The following is a 15,553-nucleotide window of genomic DNA, read 5'->3' as shown; positions in this document are numbered from 1 at the left end:
ATGGAAAGAGTCCTTGTAGTATGTTGTACATTTAGCTCACATTTATATAGCAAGGAGGGTGAATTAATTTGTATCACTTTACATCATAATAGCTCATGAGAGAGAACTTTTAAATATAACAATCTTAGAATTGTTTGGAGAAGTTTCCTTGTACTATCTCAGAACAACAATGGGAACAGATGTGGTAGATATCGTTATTCCCATTTTACAAATAAGTAAAACTGAGGCTCAGTTTACGTAGTTAATGTCTTGTAGAAAGGTTAATGACTCTCCAGAAATTAGGCAAGTGGCAGATGGCAAAGACTAATAATACACCCTACCATGAGAAGTAAGGCTGCCTTCATCTTTTTGCCCTGCTGCCCCTGGTGATAAAAAATATCAGCTCAATATCGCCAATAAAGAACCAGTGTTTTCTTGTTGATTTATTCAAGTTCATTCATTCAACAAATTTGAGCTCCTACTGTGTTCTCAGCCCAAGGACTATAGATAGGAGCTAAAGTGCTAATGTGTTGGTTTTAGATTTGCTGACTAACATGTTCTCTACTTTCTTTCTGTAGTCAGATAATGATCTCCACCTGCCAAAGAAGTTTGTGGTTGCCAAGAGAAAGGTAACCATTTCTCATCCCCTTGAGTGGAATTGGATGCCTCTAGTAGCCCACATTGGCTGGCTGTAGACATGGCCGAATTTGCAAGCTACAAGGAGACTGCCTCTAGCCGCCACTTGCGGTTTAAGTTACAGAGTCTAAGCCGCCGCCTTGATGAGTTGGAGGAAGCCACAAAAAACCTCCAGAAAGCAGAGGATGAGCTCCTGGAACTCCAAGACAAGGTGATTCAGGCAGAAGGCAGCAACTCCAGCATGTTGGCTGAGATTGAAGTGCTGCGCCAGCGGGTTTTGAGAATTGAAGGTAAAGATGAGGAAATTAAGAGAGCAGAGGATCTGTGTCAGCTGATGAAGCAGAAACTTGAAGAGGAGGAAAACTTAACTCGGGAGCTGAAATCTGAGATTGAACAGCTTCAGAAACGAATGGCTGAATTAGAGAAGCTAGAGGAAGCCTTTAGCAGGAGTAAGAATGACTGCACTCAGCTTTGTCTGAGCCTGAATGAGGAAAGAAATCTGACCAAGAAAATCTCCTCTGAGCTTGAAATGCTCAAAGTCAAAGTGAAAGAACTGGAATCTTCCGAGGACCGCCTGGATAAAACTGAGCAGAGTTTAGTGTCGGAGTTAGAAAAACTGAAATCATTAACTCTGAGCTTTGTAAGTGAGAGAAAATACTTGAATGAAAAGGAGAAGGAAAATGAGAAATTGATAAAAGAACTTACTCAAAAACTAGAGCAGAACAAAAAAACGAACCGAGATTATACAAGGAATGCTTCAAATCTGGAAAGAAATGACCTACGGATTGAGGATGGCATCTCTTCTACACTACCGTCCAAAGAATCAAGAAGGAAGGGTACTCTGGACTACCTAAAGCAGGTGGAGAATGAAACAAGAAATAAATCAGAAAATGAAAAGAACCGAAATCAGGAAGACAACAAAGTCAAAGACCTTAACCAGGAGATTGAGAAACTTAAGACTCAAATTAGACATTTTGAATCTTTGGAAGAAGAACTTAAAAAAATAAGGGCCAAAAATAATGACCTTCAAGATAATTACCTAAGTGAACAAAATAAAAACAAATTCTTAGCCAGCCAGCTGGAGGAAATAAAGCTACAAATCAAGAAACAGAAAGAATTAGAAAATGGAGAGGTAGAAGGGCAAGATGCTTTATTGTCCAGCAAAGGTAGACATGAGAGGACTAAGTTCAGAGGCCACGGGATTGAGGCATCTTTGTCCAAGCACACATCCCGGGAACTCTCTCCTCAGCATAAGCGGGAAAGGCTCCGAAACAAGGAATTTACTGTCAATAATGAAAATTATTCTATAAGCAACAGGCACGTTTCTTCTCCCAGTTTCACCAACAGGAGGGCAGGAAAAGCTTCTAATATGGGGGCAGGTACAGATAGTGGGACTCAGGAAACAAAAAGAACTGAAGACCGATTTGCATCTGGGTCTTCTCAGAGTGAAGGGAAGAAGTCCAGGGATCAGCCATCGGTACTCAGTCGCTACCCCCCAGCTGCTCAGGAGCACAGTAAAGTTTGGAAGGGGACTCCCAAGACAGGCACTGAGAGTGGATTGAAGGGAAAAGCAGAGAAGACAACACGAACATTTAGTGACACAACCCATGGGTCTGTTCCCAGTGACACATTGGGTAGAGCTGACAAGGCTTCTGATACCTCCTCTGAGGCTGTCTTTGGCAAGAGAGGACAGGTGCCTGGCAATGGAAGTCAAATAACTCAGGCTGCAGACTCTGGCTGTTCTAAGGTCACTGGTGCTCTGGCTTCATCTCGAAGATCCTCCTCAGAAGGGCTGTCTAAAGGCAGAAAGGCTGCCAATGGCCTGGAAGCTGATACCAGTTCCCCAAATTCCAAAGCTCCTATTTTATCAAAGTATCCCTATAGTTCTAGAAGCCAAGAGAACATCCTTCAGGGCTTTTCAACCCCCAATAAAGAAGGAGTTGACCAACCCGTAGCAGTTGTGATAGAAGACAGCAGTCAGCACGAAGCTTTGAGGTGTCGAGTCATCAAATCTAGTGGCAAAGAGAAGCCAGACTCAGATGATGACCTGGATGTGGTATCTCTTGTTACTGCCAAGTTGGTAAACACAACCATCACTCCAGAGCCAGAGCCCAAACTACAGCCTAACTCTAGGGAAAAGGCCAAATCCCGAGGGGGTCCTAAGATCTCCCCATTTGAGAATGATAAAGATACGGGAATAGAAAATGAATCTGTGAAATCTATCAGAGCCTGTACCAATGCCATGGAATTCCCAGATCCCAGCAGTGCTGGGGTAAAAAGCCAGAGGCCATTTAGTCCCAGAGAGGGCTTGCGGTCTAGAGCTGTCATCAAACCTGTTATCATTGATAAGGATGTGAAAAAAATCATGGGAGGATCTGGAACTGAGGCTATGTTGGAGAAACAGAAATCCACCTCCAAATCAGGGATGAACAAAGTGACAAGCAGCATTACTATCTACCCCTCTGACAGCAGTAGCCCTAGAGCCAACCCAGGTGAGATCTCAAGGGAGAGGCACACGTCCACCAGCAATATCCAGGTTGGGCCACCAGAGCTCACATCAGTTAGCAACCATGTCAACTCCCCCTTTGAGGTCTCCATTCATAAACATGATATCACCCTGCAGCTCACAGAAGCTGAGAGAATGGGAGATGGGCCCCTGAAGAACAGGCCAGAAACAGTGGTCTCTCGGAGCAGCATTATAATCAAAGCATCGGACTCTGTGGAAAGGAACAGCCATGCACTCCCAACGGAGACAATCAGGTGGAAAAGCCATACTGCTCCAGAAGCAGGCTCCTCAGAGGCCAGACATGTTACTGTGCGGAATGCCTGGAAGAGTAGGCGAGACTTGAAATCTTTAGAAGACCCCCTGACACGAATAGGTAAAAACATGGAATCCACCAATCCCTGTATCCAAAGGTCTTCCACAGACTTCTCAGAACTTGAACAACCCAGGTCCTACCTTTTGGAGAAGGGGACTCGAAGGGTAGGAAGTTCAGGGGATGCCCCTGAGCTGTCCTCCAGAAGGACCCAAAGTAGCCTCACTGTGTCAGAGGTGCTTACCCGTCGGACCCGGGCGGGAGACACTGTCATGGCTGCAGCCTGGAACCACTCGGCAGGCACAGTGAGTTCCGTTTCTTCCCTTCTCTATCCTCTTTTTTTCTCCCCTTTGCCTCTTACTTTTTCTTCTTTCCTTTTTCCTATTTACCTTCTCCCCTCCATCCTGGCCTGTGTGACCTAGGATTCTGGCAACCATGGGGCAGGGAAACATTGAGTAAAAGCAGGTAGCTCAGAGAACTGTTGAAGACCAGGTGGGTTTGACCTGACCTGAAGGTTTTTGGCAGAGAGCAGTATTACCTTCCAAAATCCCTTTTCCAATTGGTCTTCTCCATTTTCCCCTCTTCTATGAAGGTGACACAAAAAGGAAGTATGTCTTCTGTTCTAAATTTGCCAGAGCTGCCAAAGGAGCTCTTCTTATGGCCTGACAGCTGCACGTGGAAGTACCAGCTAAGCTGATGGGAAGCTCTGGGTGATAGTAGGAGGCCTGTGCCCTTTCTGTAGAGTACAGACAAGGCCAGGTAATCGAATTCTTGTCTGCCTCAGACAGTAGATCTTTGCAGGCTGTCAGCATATAGGGGAATGAGAAGAGCTAGGGCTTACATTGGGCAGACTTGATACTCAAAGCCAAGTGGACTTCTTTTGCCCGCAGACACTGTCTGTCCCTTTATATTGAAGTTTGAGCACAGAGCTGGTTCAGAATGGCTATTACAAGTCTTTACAAGATAAAGACAAATAATCCTTTAGTAACTGTATTTATTCTGTAAAATTTGGATTCAGTCAAAAGGCCTCACTCAAGGATCCAGGAGGCCACATGTGGCCCCAGGGACACAGGTTACTCAACCCCCCCAATTTCTTACTCATAATTGTGTTTTTCTTTGATCTGCATTTGATTGGGAACACCAAGGAAAAAATTAAAAAAGGAGAATTACAGAAGAAGGTTACAGAGAAAGATGGGCTATTTAGGCCCCTGAAACTTTGGACATCTCAGAGGAGAGATTTTAGATGAAGGACAGGCGTGGAATATAAAAGGGATAAGGCATGTGAGCTTTTTGGTGTAGTTTATATGTAGGAAGTAGAAAAAGAGCTGTCTAACCCTCTTTTCAGCATATCCCCCTCCCCCGCCAAGAAAATAGCTCTTACCCCCAAAAGCATGCAGGCTGCTATATATAAATTAAGGTCTGCTGGTGTCTACTTAGAGGTGCTGCTCTCATACCTCCAGTTCTATGCTCTGTCCTCAATAGGGATCTTATTCATTTGTGAGTCTCCTAATCTACCCTGGTTGTTCCCAGCAGCTTGGAGTTTCTAGTCTGATTTCCAGGAACTTACATATTGGCCTATACTCAAGCAAAATCATGCAGTCATGCTGTGGTCTGTCTGGGCTGTATCTTCTTCTACCAGGTTGGAGAAGACCCACTGGGGTAGGAGGTAAGAGGGTCTTGTTCCTCACTATACCGCCCCCTACAGCTCACTTTTGTTATTTATTGGCACAGGAGGAAGGTGAAGACTGCATACTCAGTGTCTACAAACGACTGCCCAATTCCTTGGAACAGTCTGAACTGCCCATGAAGCAGGGCCTGCCAGAGTCTGGACGAGTACGGGCTGAGGACCGTTTACGGCCAACCAAGCCCTGTGCTGAGGAAAACTGAGCCAGCTGGATGAGGTCTGCTGCCTCTCCTCTGCTTCTGCTTGTCAGCTCTTCCACCTTCCTGCCCTATGAAGGATCGAAGGCCAGTTGACCAAGCTAAACATAAGGCCTTGACTGGGAGGTCATGATAGAGAGCTGGGATATGGCTCAGGTAGTTTTTGCCAGTTGGCCAGAGGGAATCATACTACAAGCTGTTCAGAGTCACCCAGGCCCAGCCTTCCCTGATGCATGAGTCTTCTCTCTCTCCTGGTCCTTGTTCCCCAGGTAGTATTGTTCACCCTGGCCCCCAAATAGAGAAAGATACAGAAATCTCTCACCACACAATAGCAGTCAAATGGCTCTTCTCTGCTCCTTGGTGGGTTATTTCTGTATCATAGACCAGCCCCTTGTCCATGTTCTGACTTCTTAAGTCTCCTCACCACATCCAGTTCATTCTTTGTTTGCCCTAATAGCTCAAGTAGCTACATAAGACTTACTAGCCATCAGCTCCATCTAGGGGGCTTTCCTCAGACTTCTAAAGCAGAATAGGTCTGTCCTGCCTCAAGGGGACTATGGGAGTACCCTTTAAGTTGACTTTTGTCTGACCTGGGCCCCTGGCTGAACCCTGGTTCCTGGGAGCAGAGCTTGCGGAATACCCATTGGAATGACAACGTCCCTCCCAACACCAGCTCTCTCTGCTCACCTTCAAAGGCACCCAGACGTGAATAAGCCTCATGCATTGCATCTCCTTCCCTGGGTACCATAATGCTGCTGGCATTGCCTGTTCTCCCTCCTATGGCTGGAGACTTCAGGCTGACTTCATAGTTTCCACCTTGGGAAGATCCCTAGACTAAGCTGGGCCTGACCTACCATACTCTACCTTCAAGGAAGTGCCCAGCAAGAGGGAAAGCAGATTGGAAGAAGTAACTTCCTTTTAGTCACTCCACAAGCAATAGCTCCATGAAAGGCATGGACTACATGAATACTTCCTCCTCTTCCATCCCCCATGGAGGAGTCATTGCACTTTACCAAGCTGATGCATTCCTACAAAAGTGGGCCCATGATTTCTGCAAGTTGACTATCATTTATGATGACTTCATTGGAGGAAAGATGATACATGCCCGTCGAAGGGCCTCAGGTTTATACAGTTCACAATGCAGCAAACCTTTCAGGAAGCCACATAAATTAAAATTCATTAGTTCCTATACCAGTCACTTGGGGAAGTTAAAAAGAATTGGACGGTTTGGCACTGCTTTTTCTATGGTATTCTTTAAATTCAAAGAAGGGATCCCTTTTCAAAGGCTACCTTTATAAAGCAGGTGTAATTACCTTCATAGCATGAGCATTGCATTTAAGGGTCTAGAAGACTGGATTTTTTCCATGGCTTCATTACTTTATTGCTGTGTGGCCTTGGGTGAGTCATTGTCCTCCTGGAGCCTCAGTTTCCTTATCTGTAAAATGAGTTTTTTGAAATGGGTGGTCTCTAAGGTCCCCATACCTGGTATTCTAAGATTCTTTTGTTTTTACTGTCCTGTATTGGATGATTCCTGCTTTTGAAGGATCATCCGTGTGGGTTTGGGGAATGTGTCTTCTCTCCTGCCTACTACTGTTTTCTTCGACCTTATATTTTCTGTGTTTTAATCTCATGGGGATAAGCTCAAAGAACCTCAGTTTTCCACTCTGTAATGTACAGAGATTAGGTTAGATGGTCTCTGAGGCCCTTTGTGACATCAACCATACCCAATGCCATACAGAATCTCTTGGCTTTCAGGCCAAGGTGCTTTCTATAATACAAGTCTGCCTATCTCCTATTTTTATGTATCTGCTATGAATTTCCTGGCAAGAGGAAGGCTTAAGATTTCCTAAAGAGGAATTTGAGTCATTCTCTCCACCTCCACTCAGCATGAGAACCAGTGTTCATCCTACCCTGGTTGGGGTCAATCCTGATGGGGAAGCACTATTTTGCTTTCAGGGACAAGAATGTATTGCTCATACTTGTATTTTCTGGAGTTTTGCCAATCTAAGGCCTTGTCATGTGGCTTGCCTTTCCTTTCCATATTTCCACCCTAGATCCCCAATTTAAGATACTATTCTCCAAATCTCTTCTTGCTGCTTCTCTTGGGTCACTGTTCAGAAACTAGCTCACTCAAGGCTGCAACCCCTCACTTGCAACCTCCCTGCTATTCTCCTTCACTGATTGGCAACCCTGAGAGCTCAAAGGAAATTGACCTCTGTGGTGGCCATCTGAAGGCACAGGAAATTAAGTCTGTGGCTGTTCTGTTGGTAGAAACAGAAGGGTGCCAAGCCATCCCTAAAAAGATCTCACCAATAATTCTTGTTTTTGGTATTGATCCCTGGATTCTGGTGCTGTAGCTCCTGGTGCCAAAGTCTGGATCTTTCCACATTTCAGCAGCAACACCAACATCTGCTCCTGAAAATGTCTGTGGAAGAAGGACAGCTGTGGTGCCCTTTTGCAGGGGCTGTCTTCTTGAAATCTGAGTGCAATAGGGTTTGATTGTGACAGTTATTTCAGGATAAATATTTTCGTTTTTCAGTCTGCACACTTTATAGAACAGGTGTAAAATAGATTTTATTTTTAAATGTCCTCAGCATTGCAGAAAATAACATCGTAATAGCAAGTCAAGGCTGGAGGCTTAGTTCCTCTGGGCTTCAAATGGCTGGCAAAGCTGGCTGTCAAATTCCAAAGTTGGAAGGCATGTTTCTGAAAAGCAATCAGCATCTGACTGTTTGGACCCAGGCCTCCTGATCAGAGGTCCTGGAAGAAGCCTCCAAATCCAGGGGAGACCTGGTAGTTGAATAGTTGTCTGATCAAGCCAAATATTCTCACTGTTCTAGCCAACAAACCCACTTTTATGACAAGCCTCTTCTACAGGTTGGCTCTAACTCTTAAATTTTACCAGCAGGTGTGTGGTTGTTGGAGGGCTCTAGTGAGACTGGGGAATCTGGCACTAGAGCTGCTTGGTTGGAACAAGTAGAGTTGGACTGGTTGTCTCTTCTACTCCTGCCACTGATACTAAAACCATCAGCGAAAGCTAGTGGAGGACAGAGTAAGCCATGGCTATTTGCTTTTGAGTGGCAAAGAAAAAAAGAGTGTGGGTTAAAGGGATTTGCCCTGGGGCCAAGGACTTCAACCTCAGCTGCGGGCAAGCTTGCACATAAATCATCCCCCTCTTATGGGGTGCTAGGGATGGGGAGGGGGGCGTGTAGTGTTCTTGGACTTCTTGTCCTGGGGCAGTTTTAGTTATTCATAGTTAGTGGGTCAGTGTCAAGTGCCACCACTTCCCAGTAAAGGAATAGGGACCCGGAGGCAGAGTCCCTGGCTGCCTTTGTTGGTATGGGGTTTTGTTTTTATTGTTACTCTGGTAAGACTGCTTTGGAAGAGCTGCTTTTAGGGTTTATGTTTTGAATACCCCAAGTGGGGAACAGGGTTTTCCTCAAAAGCCTCACAACCAATATCATAGGAAAGTGGCCCTATTTTCCTGCTGCTTCACAGCTCAGAACATATACTGAATGGAATGTATTTTTAAGAGAATAAAGTCTATTTTTTGTATTTTAAAGATTGCGAGGGCTAGGAAGGTTGCCCTCAAATAACCTGTTAATTGCATTATAGGCCCCTATGCTGGGGGCATCAGTCTGTTGGTCGGTCACCCTGCTCCTTGGCGCCTAGGTGCAGCAGCTTCTACATTCCTGCTCCAAGCATGGGACCAAGGAGGCCAGAACCTGTCACTGGAAACCAGGGCATAGCCATGAGCAGTAGCTCAGGGCTCCTTGGGTGCATGTGTATAGTTGAAGCTGCCTGTCTGCATGTATCCTCTGGCTCTAATGCTCTCTGTTGGCTCTGCAGCACATTATGTAACCAATAAAGCTCCCTAGTTTCCATATGCTGTGTGAGTGTGAGTCAGTCACGCCAGTTTTGTTGATCTTTCTACTTAGTCATCAGTGCAGCTAATAAATTTCACTGTATTTTGTTTAAAATATCTAGCCAGGGCTCATACCTGTAATCCTAGCATTTTGGGAGGCTGAAGTGGGCCAGGAGTCTGAGACAAACCTGAGCAAAAGCAAGACCCTATCTATCTCTACAAAAAATAGAAAAATTGTCCAGGCATGGCGTAGCACCTGCCTATGGTCCCGGCTACTGAGGAGGCTGAGGAAAAGATCCCTTGAGCCCAGGACCATGAGGTTGCACTGAGCTATGATGACACCACTACACTCTAGCCAGGGCAAGAGAGCAAGACTCCATCTCAACACACACACACACTACTTAACCAATTATCCATGCTGTAACACACACACACACACACACACACTACTTAACCAATTATCCATGCTGTAAGGACTGGAAATGCTGGCTGAGGCTTAGAAAAAGACCAGCATAATTAGAGTTAGAATCAAAGGCTATTTCTTTGCTACATTTTTTTAGGTTTGTCTGTTGTCACCAAAAAAAAAAAAAAATCAGGCTGCTCATGCCATCTATTTAAAAACAAAAACTCTTAAAAGCACCTACCACTGGATTAGACACAGAACCTCATCCCCATGAGGTAACAGTGTTAACAGCACAGCTGGGATTCAAATGCAGATGGTACACCAAAATCTACACTTCCCCTTACACGCTATTCTCACCTTTTCATTAGTCACACCACTTGCCCTGGTTTTGGTATGAGATTTTTTTCCCATTGTCACCCATTCCACAACTGGAGGCGGGGAGGAAATCCCTATTTTCATCGTCCAGTCAGACCACCAATATAATGTCCCTTAAAATCCTACTGAAGGGCGGCACCTGTGGCTCAGTCGGTAGGGCGCCGGCCCCATATACCGAGGGTGGCGGGTTCAAACCCGGCCCCAGCTGAACTGCAACCAAAAAATAGCCCGGCGTTGTGGCGGGTGCCTGTAGTCCCAGCTGCTCGGGAGGCTGAGGCAAGAGAATCGCTTAAGCCCAGGAGTTGGAGGTTGCTGTGAGCTGTGTGATGCCATGGCACTCTACCGAGGGCCATAAAGTGAGACTCTGTCTCTACAAAAAAAAAAAAAAATCCTATTGAAGAATAAAACATCGGCTCGGTGCCTGTAGCTCCAGCAGCTAGGACGCCAGCCACATACACCGGAGCTGGCAGGTTCAAACGCAGCCTGGGCCTGCCAAACAACGACAACTACAACCATAAAATAGCTGGGTGTTGTGGCGGGTGTTTGTAGTCCCAAGCCACAAGCCACTTGGGAGGCTGAGGCAAGAGAATCACTTAAGCCCGAGAGTTTGAGGTTGCTGTGAGCTATGACGCCACGGCACTCTACCCAGGGTGACAGCTTGAGACTCTCTCAAAAAATAAAAAATAAAACCTCACTTAAGAGGCAGCATTACATGCATTTGTAGTAACAGATTATCTGTTAGGAGCTCTTCTTATAAAGAGACTTTTTACCTTACATAGCAAAAAGGATTTTGAGATGAGGGAGATTATTATAGATTATCCAGGTGGGCCTTAATGTGATCACAAATATCCTTAGAACAACAGAAGATTAGATGAAGGGCAATGTGCTCTGAAGATGGACGAAAGGGCCACAGGTGAAGGCAAGTGGACAGCCACCAGGAGCTGAAAAAAGCAAGCACAGGGGGTGGCGCCTGTGGCTCAAAGGAGTAGGGCACTGGCCCCATATATCAGAGGTGGCAGGTTCAAACCTGGCCCTGGCCAAAAAAAAGAAAAAAAACAAGCATATGAATTGATGCTACCACTTCCGAGCCTCTAAAATGAACACAGCCCTGAAGACCCACTTCAGTCTGGTCATCCAGAATTGTTTTGAGCCATTGTATCTGTGGTAAGTTGTTATATCTGCTAAGTAAACTTTTTTTTTTTTTTTTTTTGGCTGGGGCTGGGTTTGAACCTGCCACCTCCAGCATATGGGGCTGGCGCCCTACCCCTCTGAGCCACACCAAGGTTTTGACTTCCCTTATAATTTCCTACGACTTAATACCAGTACCTTTAATAACTGCAAAGTTAGCATAAACCCATGAAGAAAAAATCTGGGGAATAAAGTCAGAATGGTTTGCCAAAACCTAAAACTTTGTTTCAGCCTTGTGTTTTATCTTAAAAAATCACTGAGTTTCCTAACATCCATACTCCTGGCAGTATGGGGAAGTAGCTCCACTGACCGGCAAGTCCATTGTTTCTATGGGACCCCCTTACCCTTAATTCCCAACCTTATTTTCTAACCTGAGAAAACCATTTTTCTCCTTTATATAAACATCCTTCTTCAATGTGAAGGAAATACATGTATTACAATTGCCATAGTGTTAAAACTGGCATTTCCAAAGGATTAACACTCCTATCTTGTACGCAACTCCAACCCAAAAGGCAACCAAAAGAAAGAACTAATTTTATATGAAGTTTTATTCTCAAAATATAAAAAAACAAAGAAACTAAGATGTTATTTCACAGCACTTGCTTGCCTCGGTCTTTATGAAGACACAATTCAAACTAATGGGCAAGTTCCTCCCTATGCTCTACTCAAAAGAAGCCACCTCCTTTGTCAAAGGAGGAGCTCCGTCAGCTCATGAGCCCAGACTCCCAAGACGAAGAGTTTCTCCATGGAATCCAGTATTGCTAGAACAACTTTGCTTACACAGACATGGGCCTCTTCCCTCAGAGTGCACCTGTCTCACATGCTTGGGGACTGCTGTGCAGGGACACCTGGTGTGGCCTGGCGAGGCAGGGTATACATGGCCCCCAAGAACTGGTCTGCAATCCTTCCTGCTTCTCGCAGCCCACTCAGCAGAGCACCATGAACTGTGGCTGGGTAGTTACGGATTGTATGTTCTCCCGCAAAGAAGAGTCGTGGAATTGGCTATTTCGGGGAAAAAAGAAAATCAGTAGGTTACAAATATGCCTTTATTCTTGTTGTATTTGAACTTTCAAATCCCCATTGACCTTGAATGGCCAGGCAGTAGTAGCCCCCATCCACTGCTGACCCAAGTACTGTTCATCATTCATTCTGCCAGTTTCCCTCATCAGTAAGCATTTTCCTAGAATTGACAGAAGTAGAAATGGGACAAAATTTAGCTCAGCCCCAGTTGTAGAGTGATGCCTATTAAGGCATCGTAGTATCTACTGGGGGACACTTAACTACTCTGGAATATAAAACATTTACATGAGGAACCCAATTGCTCTCTGGAGAAGGGTCTGGCAAAATGGTCTAGAATAAGGACCCAAGGTTATTTCTCAGGGGCATGCCCCAGAAGCCCCTAGTTATTTTGAGACCTTGCAACAATCCTATGAGCCACTACAAAATGAGTTATAATTAAAAATGGTATTTTTTAGAGGAAATAATAAGGAAAAAAATTACTGACTTAAAATTCTTGACCCTTCCATTTTGAACGTTGACCAACCAGATTTGCAAAGTCAAATATGAGAAATCACACACAAATAATACTGCTAATCTCTTTTCCTCTGCTCTTTGTTACCTGAAAGCATCCAAGGACAGAACTAAAATCTGAAAAAGTCCATGACATCATTTTTTACCCTGAGATCCTGGTCTCTACCAAAATAAGCCTAGACAGTTTGCCAGTTCTCACCTGTGGGGCACCTGGAATTGAGGGGCCAGGAGTAATCGGCTGAGCCATTAAATCATAGTCATTTCCAGATGATCCTGCAGCTACATATGAGTAGGAGCCACGGGCCCAGGGATCAGCACGCCAACGAGACACCACAGTTTCCTTGGGCTAAAAGAAAAACCATGAGTAAAAGTCATTATTAGTCACCAAGGAAAACTAGTTATCCAAAAGGCAGAAAAGCAGGGATGGGTGGAGGCGCAAGTGAGAAAGAAAGAGTGTGACAGACGTGAGCCAAGTGATGAATACTCTGCTTTAAAACACACTGAGGCAAAATGACTTCAGACAGCAAGGAAGCCTCCACATTGCCTTCTTGTCCTTGAATCCAGACATCTACATAGGACTTGATCTTTATTCTCTTCTGCAAATTCATATGAAGCATTTAATAGGCCTTCCTTCAAAGGACTAAGGGTGTTAAAGTATTTTAATGGGCCTAAAGAACAGAAAATAGTAACAAGAGATTCTCTGGAGAGTTTCCTGAGATACTCAGGGGAAAAGCAGGATGGTGACTTCTTAGGCAGAGGAGAAATGTAGCTAACAGCCATTGCATTCTCTAGCTAATGTACTGGAGTACTTTTATGAATTCCACACTTAGGGCATAAAATCCAAACATTAATATCCACACACACCCAGCACATACTTCTCAATTCTGGCTGAACCTGTTCTGACCACGAATCTATGCTCAGATACATCAAACTCCGGTTTAGTCTGAACCCAGATCCCTGCCTGCCTCACCCACCTACTTACCTGGGGCACTGCACTGCTACCGAAAATGCCTTTGAGAATGGCGAGGCATCGGCCAACAATCACATCATCGCTTATGTTTTCCATGATCCCAGCAGCTTCTCCTGCCACTAGTGCCAATAATATTGGAGCTGGGAAAACAGAAAGAACAATTCCAGGATTTTCCTAGACTTTTTTCAAGAACTTATCAGGTCCCACTTGGAAACCTGATGACAGGAGACACGCAGCATCACTGACATGCTAGAGACAAGTTACATTTCTACTCTATCCACCAAAATATAAAAAAATGAGAAGGGAGCTGGCAGACTACAGTTGAGTAGTGTGACTCGCAGGCAATTCACTGCTCTACAGCAGTCCTGAAGGTATCATCTCAAACCTTGCTAACAAAAGAAAACTAACAAGTCGCCCTTTATTTCTGCACAGAATTCTTAGCCCTAACCACCTTAGATAGCTCCATGACCATGTGACATCCTTACAACTATCCCAGGCCCCTCGAAGCCCATCACTGCCTTCAGTCGTCTATCTGGTGAATATTTACACAACAGACTTATGTGATGGGCACTGTACTAGATGATGGTAATATAAACTAGTCTGTGTATCCCGTTAGAGCAACAGATAAATAATTACACAGGTAACTATGGACTGTGATAAAAAGCTATGATAAAACACACAGGACACAGGGAAAACGTATAAAGGCTTAATTTAGATTCAAAAGAGTGGGGGGTATGGATGTCCTGACAAGCCTCTCTGAAAATCAACATTTGGGTCAAGAGCTGAAAACCTGAAGCCTGCATGGAGTGCGCCAGGTGGGAAGGAAAAGAAAGAAAAAAAAAAAAGCAGCCCAGGCCCAGACCAAAGTACATGCAAAGGCTCTGAAGTAGAAATCAGCACCGTGTACTCCAGGTACTGAGAAGCAGGCAAGTGTGTGTGCCTGGAGTCAGTGAGTGGAGAGGGATGAAGGGCGAATGGGGTAGATGGATGAGGACAGAGAGATGGGCATGAAGAGCCTTAGGGCAATGTTTCCTTTCAGTGATGGAAAGCCACCAAAAGAAGCAGGGATGTCAGGAGTAGCTACTGGTATCCACCCAGGTAATAGGTGAGTGGCTTGGACCATGAGATGGGCAGCAAAGGAGAAGTCAACAGGTTTGAGAGATTAGGAGCTGGCAGTGACAGGACTCAATGGCCTAGATGGGGAAGGGAAAGCACGCTGAGCTGTGCCAGAAAGCAATGTGCTGTGTGGAGTCAGAGGCCCAGGAATGTCAACGATGGTTTATATCAGGTAGTGAGGAGTAAGGGAGGGAAGTGGGGGTGGATGCCACGCTGGTTAACTGAGGTGTCTGCATCGTCAAGGTCATGCCTCTTGATTCTGCTGCCTGGCAGTATCATCTTACTGTTTTATGGCTTTTTCTTGGAAAGGAATAAGTACACTTCCTTTAGTCTGTAGAGAGTCAAGAGTAGTCCAATTACAGAAGAAAATAACTGAACAGGAGATAGCAGTTTGATATATTCTAAGGGAACGTTCAAAGATTCAGGGGCAAGTTGGTCTGAGATAAAAAAAATCTGAGAATGAGGAATACAAATTTCTCCTTCCAGGAAGCATCCCTGAGCCTGTCCCTTTGGCTGGGGCTGGGTCTAGCATATGGGGCCAGCGCCCTATTCTTTTGAGCCACAGGTGCTGCCCTGAGGTGATTCTTTTTCTCTAGGAACCCAGGCCCTCAGCCTATCACTATGTGGTGCCCTGTTCGGGGACTGTTTGTCTCCTAACTGTACTTCCCACTGGGCTGTGAGCTCTCTGGAGGCAGGTGCTATTTTTCCTCCTGTCTTCAGTACTTAGAAGGTATTTCAGGAATTGTTTGTTGAGCTAATGAAAAGAGTTTGCCTGTGGCATAGTGGGTAGGGTA

The 15,553-nt window shown here is 45.1% G+C and overlaps 2 protein-coding genes across 9 annotated transcripts in view; one reads left to right on the top strand and one right to left on the bottom strand.

Annotated features, from left to right (window-relative positions):
- LUZP1 (leucine zipper protein 1) overlaps window positions 1–9,199 on the top strand; it is a 90,876-nt gene extending 81,677 nt beyond the window's left edge. For both annotated transcript variants that reach the window (XM_053575510.1, XM_053575508.1), the window contains exons 3-4: window positions 558–3,736; window positions 5,163–9,199. In XM_053575510.1, coding sequence (XP_053431485.1) covers window positions 677–3,736; window positions 5,163–5,318 — 3,216 coding nt within the window. In that variant the 5' untranslated portion in view covers window positions 558–676 and the 3' untranslated portion in view covers window positions 5,319–9,199. The remainder of the gene's footprint in view (window positions 1–557; window positions 3,737–5,162) is intronic.
- Window positions 1–15,553, bottom strand: part of KDM1A (lysine demethylase 1A) — a 132,346-nt gene that overhangs the window by 49,259 nt on the left and 67,534 nt on the right. For 4 of the 7 annotated variants that reach the window (XM_053575511.1, XM_053575515.1, XM_053575516.1 and 1 more), the window contains 3 exons: window positions 13,656–13,783; window positions 12,873–13,019; window positions 11,675–12,145 (listed from right to left, as the gene is read on the bottom strand). In XM_053575511.1, the coding sequence (XP_053431486.1) occupies window positions 11,960–12,145; window positions 12,873–13,019; window positions 13,656–13,783 (461 nt within the window). In that variant the 3' untranslated portion in view covers window positions 11,675–11,959. Of the gene's footprint in view, window positions 1–8,674; window positions 10,897–11,674; window positions 12,146–12,872; window positions 13,020–13,655; window positions 13,784–15,553 lie in introns of those variants that run through there. The other 3 variants (XM_053575513.1, XM_053575512.1, XM_053575514.1) reach the window with 2 other exon arrangements.

The sequence above is a fragment of the Nycticebus coucang genome, chromosome 22 (assembly GCF_027406575.1).
Source record: "Nycticebus coucang isolate mNycCou1 chromosome 22, mNycCou1.pri, whole genome shotgun sequence".
In the NCBI taxonomy this organism is placed as follows: domain Eukaryota; kingdom Metazoa; phylum Chordata; class Mammalia; order Primates; family Lorisidae; genus Nycticebus; species Nycticebus coucang.
This window is presented reverse-complemented; position numbering and strand designations above follow the sequence as displayed.